General features: G+C 36.6%; 1 protein-coding gene across 4 annotated transcripts in view; it reads left to right on the top strand.

Moving 5' to 3' along the window:
• The first annotated feature begins 2,861 nt into the window (after positions 1 to 2,861).
• Positions 2,862 to 15,954, top strand: part of gtf2ird1 (GTF2I repeat domain containing 1) — a 29,739-nt gene continuing 16,646 nt past the window's right edge. For 3 of the 4 annotated variants that reach the window (XM_065284234.2, XM_065284233.2, XM_065284230.2), the window contains exons 1-3: positions 2,862 to 3,257; positions 14,562 to 14,691; positions 14,775 to 14,916. In XM_065284234.2, the coding sequence (XP_065140306.1) occupies positions 14,566 to 14,691; positions 14,775 to 14,916 (268 nt within the window). In that variant the 5' untranslated portion in view covers positions 2,862 to 3,257; positions 14,562 to 14,565. Of the gene's footprint in view, positions 3,279 to 14,561; positions 14,692 to 14,774; positions 14,917 to 15,954 lie in introns of all 4 variants that reach the window. The other variant, XM_065284232.2, reaches the window with a different exon arrangement.

Below are 15,954 nucleotides of genomic sequence, written 5' to 3'. Positions count from 1 at the left end.
TCATTTAACTTTTAAGCAGATAAAATTCATTAAACAAAAACATTCAAGTAAAATTAACTTAAAATCATCAGTAAATGTTGTAAATAATGCCAATGATCATTAATCTGAATATCTGAAAGTCTGAATATGTTGCTTATTTATGCTTTTTAACAGAATAGGAACTGAAAAGAACTTTAGCCACTTAAATATTTGTTAATAAAATGTCAGAGAGGTTTATATTATTAATGTTGTTTTGTTGTAAATTATAATTGTGCAAAAATTTTGGGTGATCAGCGTTTACTTCAACCTATTCAGCACTTTTTATTGTAGTTCTCTCCACAGTTCTGCGCTGTAAATAAGTCTTTGCTGCCTTAAAATTTTTGTTTAATCAACTCAGATTTACAAGTCAACTTATTATTATTGTTCTTCATCAAGAGATCAGTTGTTACCATTTGTAGGAGCCATTTAGTTATGTTGGGTCTGTAATTTTCTTTCACGCCTATAGAGGCGTATATACATTAATCTTCTTGAGGGCGCTTAATGTATATATGGTGTTGAATTACTGCAGCCAGGTGTGCGTGAAGTAATTAGGTCAAACAAACTTTTTGACTGTCAGCGTCACCGTCAACATCAACGTATTTGAACTTGAGTAATTATATGTTTATTTTATTTTTCTTTATTGTTTATTACTGATTAAATTTTGAAGTCAAAGGATGGAAAAAAATTATGGATTGGAATATCCAAATGTATGTTTTGAGTTTTGGACATTGTTTTTATCTAATATCAAGTTCAAACGACGCGTCAGAACGAAGACCTTAAAATGGACAATCATGCACCTACACCATTTATACAATACCTTGGAGAACCCACAGGGTCAAATTTGAAAAAAATCTACCCAAAAGATCTCCAGGTTTGACTTATTTCAACTAAATTTTTAAAGTTATAAGAACTCTTCTCTAGTCAAGATGAATATAGTAGGTTAAATTTATTAAGCAGATTTATAACTAGATTTATAAGGCAGTAATTTTTTTTAAATGTGACAATTCATGTCAAAAATGTAGTTTTATGTGTGTTTCTGTGGAGAATCAAGTTTATTCAATGAGAAAATTATGCTCAGTAATGAATTTTGTGTTATATACCATTTATAACCCTAAAAGTAATATAAATGAATTAAAAATAGAAAATATTTGAACTCCAATAAGTAAGTGGAGATTGGACAGAACAATTGATTTTACAAATTATTTCAAGTTAAATCAGCTTAAAATTAAGTTTACTGAACTATACATGTTAAGTTAAATGTGCTTTAGTTCACATTACTTTATTTGGACAACTTTAAAGTCGATTTTCTCCATATTTAGATTTTTTTGCACCCTCAGATTTTCAAATAGTTGCATCTTGGCCAAATATTATCATCCTAACAAAGCAAACATAATAGGAACGATTATTATTTATTCATAATTTAAAAACCTTTTTGACTGGTTTTGTGGTCTAGGGTCACATATGATGGCATTATGGGGCGGTTTTCTGGACAGTGTTTAGATTAATCCAGGACTAGACATTAGTTTAATTAGGAAATGTAACTTGTAAAAACATTACTAGTGTGCATTTTGAGGCAAAACAAAGGGCACTGATGGGGTTGTTTCCCGGACAGGGTTTAGATTAGATTAATTAGATGAATAAAGTTTAGGTAGTTTTTACAAACAAACCTTACAAAAAACAATACTGGTCTGCGTCTTGAGACAAAGCAGTGGCACTGATATATGTTACGATATGTTAGTACAAGGTGTTTTTAAATGAAGGCATCTTAAACATGTATTTTAGTTTGGGACTAGGATAAGCCCTGTCCTGGAAACCACCCCTAGGACATTTAAGCAGTTTTTATAAACACCTTACGAAAAACCTTACTGGTGTGCATCCTGAGACAAAACAATGGCACTGATATGTCAGTGCAAGCTGTTTTCAGTCTCAAACAAGCATTTTAGTATGGGACTAGTCCTGTCTGTGGAAACACCCATTAATGAAATGAGGATAAAAGAGGACATGAATTTTGGCTGGTATTCTAATTTTAAAAGGCATTATTAAAACAAAATAACTATTTGATATTAACTAAGATTCATCAAAGTTAAACTGTCTAAATATAGTATCTGTAAACGTTTAGTTATCCACGTAGATTTCATTCACACAAATAGTTTCCTCAATGAATATTATCATAATACGTTGGTGGTTGTGTGCAAGCTTTTTATGAATTCATATTTACTACGAATTTGTGTAATTTGTACATGTAAGCATATTAATATCCATTTTATTTAGTATGTACTGTGCATAAGCGACAGCAGAGGGCGATCGTCTGCTTCTCTACAAAGGATCAGGTAAATTAAACAAGGTGATTTATAAATAGCCTAACACATATTAAAATAACACATTCATAACACGATAAAAATGGCATTAAACATTAAAACATTAATTTTATTGGTCACATTTATCAAGCTAAATGTTTTTTGTTCGACGTTAAGGTTTTATAATCTGATGGGTTGTAGCCTATATTAGGACACTCATTAACAAAATCTATATCGAAATGTATATTTTATATTAAAAACACTTTCATGAAATATTTGTTTAAATTACAAATAACAACCAATTTAATAACTGATCATTTTAATCGATTTGAACTATATTTAAATGATTTAATGAGAAATACCAGATATTTGAGATTGAATTATTTCTTGATTATAATGATATTTTAAAAAAAATATTTTATATGTCTAATCCATGATGGTTCCTGAATTCGCAATGATTGTTATTAATAAAGGTTATATTTAAAACAATAATAAAACGAGCATAAAATAGGGGGTCTGAGGAGAGGGGGGCAGTGAGAAATCTAGTTAAGAGTCACAATGTCAAAAGAGTTAGTTGTACACATGTGTCATACGAGTGTCGGCGAGTTTTTCCAGCGCTTCTGTAATCCTGTATGTAAATGACAGCCAATAGATGCTGTTGTTGAGTCGGGCTGGGATTAGCGGAGGCGAATGACTTTCAATTTTACTGGATTACAGAACAAAGAAGGGGAAAGGGACACAGTCCTCTGTCAAAGAAAACAGAAAGAAAACCGGGTCAAAATTCACCAAATAAATCAGGTCGATGTATTTTCGACAGACAGAGACGCGCGTCGGAGATTATGCGATTTAACAAAGTCACGATCGCGTTTCTTTAGATGGGAATTCAGCCCTCACCGTTGGATTAAACGGAGAATAAACCTATTCCGGGATTGACAGCATAAGGTAATTAAAACGGGCAAATTGGTAAGGATTTAATTTTATTCTGCATATACATGTGTAAAATAACGTTTGTGATTGTCGTACGCGAACACGTGACTTTTTATGGATGTGGAAAAAGTGAAATTACAGATTATAATTCAGGGGGAGGAGGACGGCTACGAGAGTTAGCATGCTGGCTATCATGCTAGCGCTCTGCACGCGAGCGGATGACACGCGACGCGATGTTTTCCTAGCCGTTACGCGCGTTAAACATGAATTTATTAAAAACATTTTCGTTCGGCGTTTTGTGTTGTGCGCGCATTGGAACTGTAGAGGCGATTCACGTGCTGTATTTGTGTTGCAAAGATGGCAACACGCACGGAGTGCTAGCAAGTGGCAGAAATAGAGCAGCTCTTTTGTTGACTGGCTGATAAATCTTATTTACTGGTTTTATTGGGGTCAGTCTCGTGAAGATGGTGGTCACTGGTGTCGTAATGGAGAGGAAAGGACGCGTTTGTCGACCTGAGAAGGTCATGTTTACAATGTCAAATCGACATAAGTGACTACTAATCTGTTTATACTATGAAGGGTGCTTTAGTAGATTAGGAATTCACTCTCGATTAGTAATGAAACTTATTCAGTTTTCCCCTTAAATTACTTTTAGACTGTCATATCCATTCATGATACTCCAGTTTGTTATGCTTTCACATAACTTTAAGTGTATTTAAGGACGTCTTATGAATGAGCCACTCTGTACGCCAGTATATATTTAGATTCATTAATAAACACAATCGATTAATAATCCGTTATTATTCTTTTAAACAAAAACATTTTACAAGTAACCACTGCTTTTCATTGCATAAAAGTAACAACCAACAAAACATCGTAAGATCCATAAACCTTGTGCTTGAAGTGTTTGACGACATCATTAAATAATTCATGTGTGCTTTAATAAAAAAGTATCATGTAACTGTTATGTTTTTATGTAAAGATAAAACCTTACCGTACATTTTTATGCATTTGGCAGATGCTTTTATCCAAAACGATTCAAGGCTAATTCACACACATCCGAGAAATGGCAACAAACACCAACGTTGAGTCGCTTGATCTAAAATGAATTGCTTTATTGTTTCCTTTATGTATTAAAGCATCTGCAAAATGTCTAAATGTAAAATATTTTGAATGTTCAAATTTGTAGGCGTCTGTCAGATCAATGTGAATTTCTCTTTACGGTCAGGGTCCCCTTAGGTCCTTAAAATCCTTGAAAGTTTGTGAATCTGGGGAAAAAAATTCAAGGCCTTGGGAAGTTTTTAAAAATATACCTACGTAGAAACAGGTCACAAGTGCTTGAATCTATTTAACGCAAGAGATTTTCTGGAAAAAAATCCATATTATTCCCTATGTAGTGTGGGATAACATCTTTATTGTTCGCTTTAAATGCTTATATCTTCTGTATGCGAATGTTGATTCATACCAAAATGCTTTAACACATGAAAACGTCTCGGGTTACGTATGTATCTGTTGTTCCTTGAGAAGGGAACGAGACGCTGTGTCTCCCTTGCCATACTTCCTGTGTCCCTGTAATGCCGTCTTTGGCAATATTTGAGATAGCGATATACTTCCTGGCTCCCGCTTCACCCTGTCTTTGTCGTTAAGCCTCACCATTGGTTGAATTTGATATACACATTCAGACGCACTTACCCCTGGAGGCGTCCCCAAAGTGTCACCGCAGTGACGCAGCGCGAGTTCCCGTAACAATGTATCTTAATAGGTAACACGATGTAACCTTGCTATCACTTGAAATGTGTCCCCACAAAAAAGTCCTTGAATTTGAGGGTATTGGACTTGGAAAGTCCTTGAAAGGTCCTTGAATTTGAAGTTAACTAAGGTGTGGGAACCCTGTACTGTGCGTTCAAGCTGTACATTTTTATTGGCATGCCTGGTGGTCTCTTAGATTCAAACCCGTGACCTTTGCGGCATAACACAATGCTCTCCCAATTGAGTCAAAGGAGCACCACTTAAAATCAAAGTGTGCACTCTAAAATGCTGGGTTATTTTCAACCTGGCATTGGGTCAGTAAGAGACGAGGTCACACCCGCTGGGTTGTTTCAAACCGAAATGCTTGGTTATTTTAACCCATTGTTGGGCCAAATATGATTTTTGGGGTTTTGCATGATTTATGAAAAACACTTTGAAAAAGGGAGTCGGGCAGAGTACCAAAAAACACTTGTAGCCAATCAGCAGTAAGGGGCGTGTCTACTAACCAACATTAGGTGTGTTTGAGATCATCCGGCGCTGCGCAGACCGATCGGCGTGGTTTGCCGCTTGCAGTTGAGGGAGGAGCTGAAGACGTAGCCATCAAGCCAGACACCTGCTGCTTGCCGTAATTATGTGTGCGGCGTCTTTCCTTTTTTAATCGCGAATGAAGTGAATTACATGGTGAATTTGATAAAAACAAACCGTTTAATAAAAAGTTGCAACCAGAAACATGTTATATTGAATATTTTAATTGCTGCTTATACTGTATGCCCAAAAATAACGGCAAACAAGCGCTTCTTTTTATTTTTATTTTATTGTTTTTATTTATGCATATTAACAAGTTTTTTCCTGTTATAAAACATGAATTTATAATGTTTATTCGTTGAACTTAAGGTTGGATTAAACATGAAACCCATGTGATCGTTGTCATCCGTGAGGTGACCAATCACGAAGAGCTGTGTCATCATCAGAACGCCGTGCAGCCGCTCTGGAGAGAGCCAGCCGGCTACTCTCGAAATGCTCTCGCGGTTCTTTAAAACCATGTGACACAGTCACATGTCTTCAGCGCCAGCTCAAGTCGAACAAAATTACTAACCGATATGCACTGCTTTAAGTCGAACACACCTATTGTTACCTGGGTTGCGTATACGTGGGGCGGGTCTATCAAAAGAAGGTCCAGATTCTAAAGGGGTAGGGGCGTGTTTGTTTAGGTGATTTCAAATGTCAACACTGGCTTTCAAAGATCATGCACCCCGCCTTTAACTGTAACCCAGCTCATCCCTTTTTGACCCAATGCAGTTTTTTAGAGTGTATGAATATGGTCATTAGTAATGCACATATAACCCGTATAGGCAGATAAAAGCCATTTTTACCACTACCGGACATTGGCCGATTGTTTGAAAGCAGCCGATGATCAGGACAGATTATATCTTAGCAATTAAAGGGTCGAAAAACGCTTAAGAAGAACTCAAACTGTGTGATTATTTTGAATTGGGTAACAATGACAACAGGTTGCAGTTTGTACTCTCTGTACTTGTAGGATTTCATGACCTAATAATTTGTATGCCTGATGAAAATCTTGTGATCAAAACATTGCTGTAATAAATATTTTCATCTTTTGCAAGATAATAGTGTGTAGGATACCTTTTTGTTTATATTTTGTCTCTATCCTACACATCTATGTGGGACTAACATGTGTGTGACGCTGTTCTTCTAATGTATGACATCATAATTTGAAACAAAGAGTTAAAAAGCAAAACTTTGTAAACTCTTTGATCATTTTTGAGCGTGATGCTAATGGTCTAATTAGATTTAATGGATCATTCTAAGCTATGCTAAAAGTGCTAGCGCCAGACCCGGAGATCAGCTGAATGAATTTAAAAATGGTAAAAATCAAATGTTTAACTCTAGGGGAGCTGGAAAATTAGCTTTTTTCCCCCCTTTAAGTTAGGCTTATATTTAAATGTGTTGTTTTAAGTTGTTTTATTGTACAAAATCTGAAAAATGTACGCTTTGTGGAAATAATGTGTTTTTTTAACCATAACCCACGCAAATTGTATTATACCGAATACACAAAATAACGTTTTTTTTTTTTGCAATAAGATAGGTCAACACAGTCTCACGGGAAGTCGTGTGTCGTGTTTGATGACACGAATTTCCGCTGTTTTTCGTGTCTCTGGAGACAAATGTCTTTTTCGTCCTTCCCAGCACGAATTTCTATCAATGGCTGTTCGTGTCTGTGGCACGACTTTCTTTTACATGTCATTTTATATTTTATTTTCTCATCGTTGTTTCCTATTTTTAAATCATTGTCGCTTGGGGTTAGGGTTAGATCCGGGGTTTGCGTTAGGATGTTATTTTTTGCATTGGTTTCTACATGTTTTTCGTCCACTTTTAAAACTATTCTCGCCTGAAGTTGGGGTTAGAGCTGGGGTTTGGGTTAGGAAGTCGCAGAAAGTGATTCTTGATTTTTTTGCACCTTTAGATTCCAGATTTTCAAGTATTTGTATCTCAACTAAAATATTGTCCTATCCTAACAATGGCAAGCTTATTTATTCAGCTCTCAGGTGTATAATTCTCAATAAAAAAACTGACCCTTATGACTGGTTTGATGGTCCAGGGTCACAAATAATATGTCATTACACAAGTTCTGCTTTTAAAAGTTTAATTTGTGATCTTTATAAAAAATGAATAATCGTTTTGTACCGTGGAAAAGGATCAATGTGCGGCATCCATATTTTTGTTCTCACAGGATGCAACACGTATGAGTGTCTTCTGGGAAAAAGACCAGATTGCAGCGAATCAGGACCAATTAAAAGTCAACCATCAGATCAGATGAACGATTTAGATACAGTTGTTTATATGAAGGGATATGCGATGTGTAAGGGCTGTTAGGAGAAGTATCAATGGCACAAGCCTCTTAGGGCAAAACCTCTCATAAACCCACGATAGCCTTTATTGAGATGCCAGTAAAATGCCCCGTGCAGGCAGTAATTCAAGAAGTACAGAACCAGCTACATTAGCTATGCCTTCTCCAGAACAGAGAATGATAAAAAAAGGTCTTGGCAAGGCCAGCTCCTAACAAAGAGGAAGTCATTAATCTGAGCGTTTAAGCATGTCAGTCTGGACCCCTAGGTTTCCGGTATTTTTTTAGGAGAGTCACCAGATTTCTTTGTGTGTTTTTGAAATTCAAGAAAACATATTTGTTATAGTGTGTCTGTGGTGTCTTTTTGGCTACCGCAGACAGAGCTTAATGTAAAGTATGAATAAAATCATTTACACACACAGAGCTTTAGGTGTCGGATGAATGTAGTTTTCCCTGCAAATTGGATAAGGAAGTCTTTCCCATCTGTTTTTCTTCAAAGGGTTTTGTTAAACTCACATCTGTCAAGATGAAGCTATTAAATGATCTTAACCCTTTCTACACAATGTTTTTATCGGTGCATGCTAAGACAAGTATTACTATCACTGGATTTCTGGTGAGGGACTTAAAGGATTAGTCCATTTTCTAAAAAAAATCCAGATAATTTACCCACCACCATGTCATCCAAAATGTTGATGTCTTTCTTTGTTCAGTCGAGAACAAATTATGTTTTTTGAGGAAAACATTTCAGGATTTTTCTCATTTTAATGGACTTTAATGGACCCCAACACGTAACAGTTTTAATGCAGTTTAAAATTGAGTTTCAAAGGACTCTAAACGATCCCAAACGAGACATAAGGGTCTTATCTAGCGAAACGATTGTCATTTTTGACAAGAAAAAAAGCACTTTTAAACCACAACTTCTCGTCTTCCTCTGGTCCTGTGACGCGCCAGCGCAACTTCACGTAATTGCGCAATGACGTCGAAAGGTCACGTGTTACATATATGAAACGCACATTTGCGGACCATTTTAAACAATAAACTGACGCATAGACATTAATTTGTATCAACACCAACATCTGAACGGTCCTCTTTCTCCACACTTGTAAACATTGGGGTGTAGTTTCGCATACGTCATCCGTGACCTCTTGACGTGATGACGTATTTCGTGAGGTCGCGCTGGCGCGTCACAGGATCGGAGATAGAAGAGAAGTTGTGGTTTAAAAGTGCATATTTTTTATTTTTCATGTTAAAAGTGACAATCGTTTCGCTAGATAAGACCCTTATGTCTCGTTTGGGATCGTTTACAGTCCTTTGAAACTCTGTTGAAACGGCAATTTTAAACTGTTACGTGTTGGGGTCCATTAAAGTCCATTAAAATGAGAAAAATCCTGGAATGTTTTCCTCAAAAAAACATAATTTCTTCTCGACTGAACAAAGAAAGACATCAACATTTTGGATGACATGGTGGTGAGTAAATTATCTAGATTTTTTTTAAAGAAAATTGACTAAGCCTTTAAGGGAACAAAACTTTGGCATGTATTTTACCAAGTGCCGTTCATGACACAAACATGATTGATACTTTAAATAGTGCAGATTAATAACTAAAAGTTTGATGTTATTTTCCCCTTCCATGATTTTAAACATTTTCTCATGGCTGACGAAATAAATGACAGTTTTTTTCTGATTCCAAAGAATTCCCGAATTCAGGATTACAAAATTATACACACAACCAAATCTTTCAACCAAAAACACCTGATTTGACAATTCCAGTATGCCAGTTTGTTGCTTTTAAGATTATACTCCAGCAGGACTATTTCCCTTCAGGTTGTAGCAGGATTTATGGAAGTCTCTCTGCCTTTCCCATAGATTGTGGAGAGAGATTCAGACGGGTAATAGTAGTACTGGGATCTCTCTGTGCAGTCTGTGGTTTTGGCTTTGCCCGGAGGCTGGGATAATGGCTCCCAGTGTCTGGAGAGATTAAAGGCCAGAGCTGCATTGTTCACATGCCTCGAGATTAGTTTCCAAGGAAACGGATTGCAGTTGCCATGTGAACGCAGGGTCCGGAATTAGGATTGGGTTATTTGTTTGTTTATTTAAGGGTTGTTTTTATACCTCAAACCGTCTTCCGTCCGGTTTTTTTTTTTTTTTTGCTCATTTTCGGACCCTCCGTAGTCTAGTCTGTAAACATGTATACAGGGTTTTAAAGTCGCCATGAAACGGAAGTACCAATTGCCTTATTTTTCCCGTGGTGACGTATATCCGAGTGAAACGGCTTTTGAAATGAAATAAGGCAGGGCTGGATTTAAATTTGTCTATTGAGATCTGATTGGATCGTTTGAAGTTGGGTCATGTTGCTAATGGCTAATCGCTGCAATCTTCTCCCGGACCCCACCCACCTATATGTTAAAAATAATGATGCTCATAAATAAGTTGTTTGTAAAAAATACCACAATATTTCAAAACAAATGGCAAATTTTTTTCATGGCGACTTTAAGTTCAAGGGGACGTGGCTGAAATTGAGATTGGAGTCGGGGGTCAGGCAAGGTCTGTTGACGGGGACGGGTGAAGTAGTTCACTTCAGAGGTCTGACGCTTCCAGGCCCCGTCTTGCTTCCAAGGGGAACAAATTAAGGATGAAGGGTTTTACGGCAATAATCTGAGCTAGCTTTAATTGCTTGACAAAGGCTTATCGTAATTAGCTACTTTCACATGTGTGTGACGGATTTTGTCGTATTAGCAGTGAGGAGGGTATTACTATCACTTTCAAAAGCTTCTTAAAGGTTTTTCTAGCCTTCAAAATGTTTTGTATACGGCTGAAATATTTCGAAAAGATAATAGGATAACTTAAAAAAGTCCCCATGTAATCAGAATTTGCGTTTATCGGCTATTGGTAAAAATATGTTAACCTTAAGAATATCTATAAACTAGTGTGCTCTAAAACATTGACAAAGTTAACATTTACCATGTTTGTAACCAAAACGATTAGTGGCCCCATTCAGGGTCCGAAATTAACTTTTTGGCTCACCTGCCACGGGGACTGGTAGAGGAAAAACTCCACCAGCCAAGCATATTTTTTACCGGCCAGAATAATAAACAGCCCTTTTTTGTCACATGTACATTAATTTCATTTGATCAGAAAAACAGGGGCTACTGTCGCTTTAAGAGCGAAACTGCACAGAGTCACTCTCTTCACTGCCCGTACAATCTATACTTTAAAGCTTGCTGCGAGAGATTTAATTTTCTTACGTGAGGATAGTAATGACTGACAGGACGAACTTGGAGGATTTGCCCAACAAATTCATGACAAATCAGTACGGATTGCTTCCTGTACTGCGTCTTTTCGCGCGAAAGTGAAAGTAAAACTCGAGCGCGCGCTCAAACGTAATTTAAATACCCAATGCCTGAATTTCATACACCATTATTACCCATCCAAATCTGTGAAAGAATGCATAAGCATTTAAATATATTTTTTCGTCCCTGTAAGTCAAGATAGCCCGACGGGCAGGGCGGGGATGCATTTTGATAGCTAATATGCAGCAGATAGCTGTAGACCGCAAGTTACCTGCAGTACTAGCTAGCAACAGACCGTCTCTAGTGCGTGACTTGGAGCGTAGAGACGTTCTGTGGCTAGCTCACCTCGTTCCCAGATTAGTTACTGGCAAACACATTGTATTGCATTAATATTTTGGTATAAAAATTACCCGCCAGTGTGGCGGGTAGCCTTTTGAATTTAGTCGCCAAACGGAAAATCTACCCGCATTTGGCGCTTGGCGGGTGTTAATTTCGGACCCTGGCCCCATTGATTTCCATAGTAGGAAGAAAGAATACTATGGAAGTGAATGGGACTTCTGATCGGTTTAGTTACAAACAATCCTCAAAATATCTTCATTCGTGTTCATCAGAACAAAGAACTTTATACAGGTTTGTAACAACATGAGATTGAGTAAACAATGACTGAATTTTCATTTTTTGGGTAAACTATCCCTTTAACTCAAAAGTTGCCCTCCAGCATTTTTTATGATTTTCACAAAAGTTTCACAAAATGCCTTCCAAGAAAATTTTCTTTTAAAAATACAAAAACATACAAATATATAAAATGAAAGAATAGCCCCTCTGCTTTCAAACAAACAATAAACAAACAAACATGAAACTTAAAGGGATAGTTCGGCCAAAAACGATATTAAACCCTTGATTTACTAACCCCCAAGCTGTCCGAGTTGCATATGTCCATCGTTTTTCAGACAAACACATTTTCGGATATTTTAGAGAATATTTTAGATCTTTCTGTTCATTAAATGTAATGTTACGGGGTCCAGCAATAGTCCACGACCTTCAAGTCCAAAAAAGTGCGTCCATCCTTCACAAATTAAATCCAAACGGCTCCAGGATGATAAACAAAGGTCTTCTGAGGGTAATCCGTGCGGTGTTGTTGTAGAAATATCCATATTTAAAATGTTATTAACGTTATAAACTACCTTCCGGTAGCGCCGCCATCTTGGAGTGATGCGCATTCAGGATGAGAGCTTACGCAGCGTACGGAGTTTCTCTGCTGCTGCTGCTGCCCCCGCCCTCCGAATTTGTCATACGTCACTAAGAAAAGTGCGTACACTACGCTAATACTCTCTCCTGAGTCTAAGATGGCGGCGCTACCGGAAGGTAGTTTATAACGTTAATAACATTTTAAATATGGATATTTCTACAACAACACCGCACGGATTACCCACAGAAGACCTTTGTTTATCATCCTGGAGCCGTTTGGATTTAATTTGTGAAGGATGGACGCACTTTTTTGGACTTGAAGGTCGTGGACTATTGCTGGACCCCGTAACATTACATTTAATGAACAGAAAGATCTAAAATATTTTCTAAAATATCCGAAAATGTGTTTGTCTGAAAAACGATGGACATATGCAACTCGGACAGCTTGGGGGTGAGTAAATCATGGGTTTAATATCGTTTTTGGCCGAACTATCCCTTTAAAAAGAAAAACGTTTCATCCTATCTTTATTTTTTCTCGCTTATAAACTCTTAAAAATTGGTATTTTTCTTAAAAAAAAAATTGTAGCAAAAAGCTGAAATAATTGCATTTTTGTGAAGGAATTTTGTTAGAGATCAGATTCAGAATGATTATCAAAACATACACAGAGTTTAAAATTAGTAAATAACGTTTTGGCTTCTGCCTTTTTATAAATTGCGGATGTAATCGCGGTATTGCAGATTAACATAAAAATGCACTTTTTTAATGCAAATATTTTCTCTTAATTGACAAGATAACTTGTCAATGGCAGGGAAAGAGTTAAAGGAATATTCCATTTTCTTAAAAAAAATCCAGATAATTTACTCACCACCATGTCATCCAAAATATTGATGTCTTCCTTTGTTCAGTCGAGAAGAAATTATGTTTTTTGAGGAAAACATTGCAGGATTTTTCTCATTTTAATGGACTTTAATAGAGCCCAACATTTAATACTTAACTCAACACTTAACAGTTTTTTTCAACGGAGTTTCAAAGGACTCTAAACGATCCCAAACGAGGCATAAGGGTCTTATCTAGCGAAACGATTGTCATTTTTGACAAGAAAAATAAAAAATATGCACTTTTAAACCACAACTTCTCGATTATCTCTTCGGTCGTGATGTGCCAGCGTGACCCCACGCAATACGTCATGACGTCAAGAGGTCACAGAGGACGAACGCGAAACTCCGCCCCAGTGTTTACAAGTGTGTTGAAAGAGGACCGTTCCGACGTTGTTGTATGTCAACTGATACTAATTAATGTCTTTGTGTCAGTTTATTGTTTAAAATGGTCCGCAAATGTGCGTTTTATATATGTAACACGTGACCTCCCTACGTCACTACGCATTTACGTTAGGTCACGCAGGAAAGGACCTAGACAAGAAGTTGTGGTTTAAAAAAACATATTTTTTAATTTTCTTGTCAGAAATGACAATCGTTTAGCTAGATAAGACCCTTATGCCTCGTTTGGGATCGTTTGGAGTCCTTTGAAACTCCGTTGAAAAAAACTGTTAAGTGTTGAGTTAAGTATTAAATGTTGGTGTCCATTAAAGTCCATTAAAATGAGAAAAATCCTGCAATGTTTTCCTCCAAAAACATAATTTCTTCTCGACTGAACAAAGAAAGACATCAACATTTTGGATGACATTGTGGTGAGTAAATTATCTGGATTTTCTTTTAAGAAAATTGAATATTCCTTTAATTGTAACACTATATAATATATGCCATTATAGCAATACTGTACATGATTGATGAATTAACATCCAAGACAGAAATGCCTTGATAATATTTTATCAAAATGTAAAAACTTGCAGCACTTCTCACCAATCATTTTTTTAACCCCTTCCACCACCTGCCATGCTTTCCACCATTCAGTTAGTTACAAGTCAATCAAGTATCATTTTTTTCATTAAATTCCCTGTTCCATTTGGAAATATGTGATTATTATGGAAGTAAATTAATTTAGAATGCCGTATAAATGTTAAAATGCGATTTATATGAACTGTGGAACTGACTGTACTATAACTCACAGCTTTCATTCATGTCTAATAAAATATGGCATCATCTATCCTGAAATAAGCTCCATTAGCAGTCCAAACAGTGCATTAGCTTTTATGTTAATAAGTAATTAAGTTTGTATTCTGAGTGATCTTTCAATCCTGCGTTCCCTTTTCTTTTTTTGTCCGGCAGGAGAATGGCACAGATTCGGAAGCTGGGCTGTGATGGGATGAGGACCAACTCTCGGTCGGAGCTCAAAGTTTCTCATGTGTCAGCCAGACAAGAGATCCTCACCAGCCTTGTGTCAGCTCTGGACTCTGTGGTAAGACTCCGGCACTGACTACTTACGGCATGCGATTATTACGCTGCATTTTGGTGGCTTACGCCCTTGAAATGTGTTTGCAGTGCTCCGCCATGTCCAAACTAAACGCAGAGGTGGCCTGTGTCACCGTGCATGAAGACAGCGTGATCGCAGTAGGAACAGAGAAGGGAAGAATCTTCCTTAACTCCAGAAAGGAGATACAGACGGACTTCCACAAGTTCTGCAGTGAGTTGTGTTTCTAAAGTGTGCTTGAATCACCCGGTTGTGGTTCTTTATAAGATAAACAGATCATAAGATAAATAAATCGGTCGGATGTTGCTTTACTTCTCATTTAGATGTGGGGGATATTAGGGCTGGGCCACTGATCTACTGTATATAAATGACTGGATTGCGCATGACATAATAATTGTAAAGCCACCGTGCCGCCATGTTTGTATGTCCAAACATTATATTTAATGAATAGGTTGTTATCAGATTTTAATGATAAAACATCCCAACTTTACCAGTCTCCGCTTTTATATGTCTGTAGTCTCCCTGTAAATTATTACAATGCAATCGTCCTAGACATGTACATATTTATTTATTGAAAGTTAAACATTTTACTTTTTAAACAGTAAGTTACTATACATTCATCTTCATTACAGTATCAGATCAGCGGACAGACGGCAGCATATGTAGGATTAATGACGAACGTGCTCATTCTGAAATCTAAATAAATAATCATGCTTTGTACTGTATGGGCATGCAATAATTTGCTTGTTTTGTAATTATGTTATGTTATACAGTATTGTTTGTACAGTAAAATGCGTTAACTATGTTAATGGCATGTATTTTGAAACAGTTAAGATAATGTTTTAAACCGTGGTTAAACTTACATTTGATTCAGCAATATGAAAACAACACCCAATTTGATGCCTCCGTGCGTCTTTATTTTACAAGTTACGTAAACTTGTTTAAAGAAATAACGCTGACCGTGTACCTTAAAGGATTAGTCAATTTTCTTAAAAAAAATCCAGATAATTTACCTACCACCATGTCATCCAAAATGTTGATGTCTTTCTTTGTTCAGTCGAGAAGAAATTATGTTTTTTGAGGAAAACATTCCAGGATTTTTCCCATTTTACTGGACTTCAATGGACCCCAACACTTAACAGTTTTAATGCAGTTTAAAATTGCAGTTTCAAAGGACTCTAAACGATCTCAAACGAGGCATAAGGGTCTTATCTAGCGAAACCATTGTCATTTTTGACAAGAAAAATAACA

Source organism: Paramisgurnus dabryanus, chromosome 5 (assembly GCF_030506205.2).
Source record: "Paramisgurnus dabryanus chromosome 5, PD_genome_1.1, whole genome shotgun sequence".
NCBI classification, from domain to species: Eukaryota; Metazoa; Chordata; class Actinopteri; order Cypriniformes; family Cobitidae; genus Paramisgurnus; species Paramisgurnus dabryanus.
Note: the sequence above shows the minus strand (reverse complement) of the source record. Positions and strands in the feature narration are given on the sequence as shown.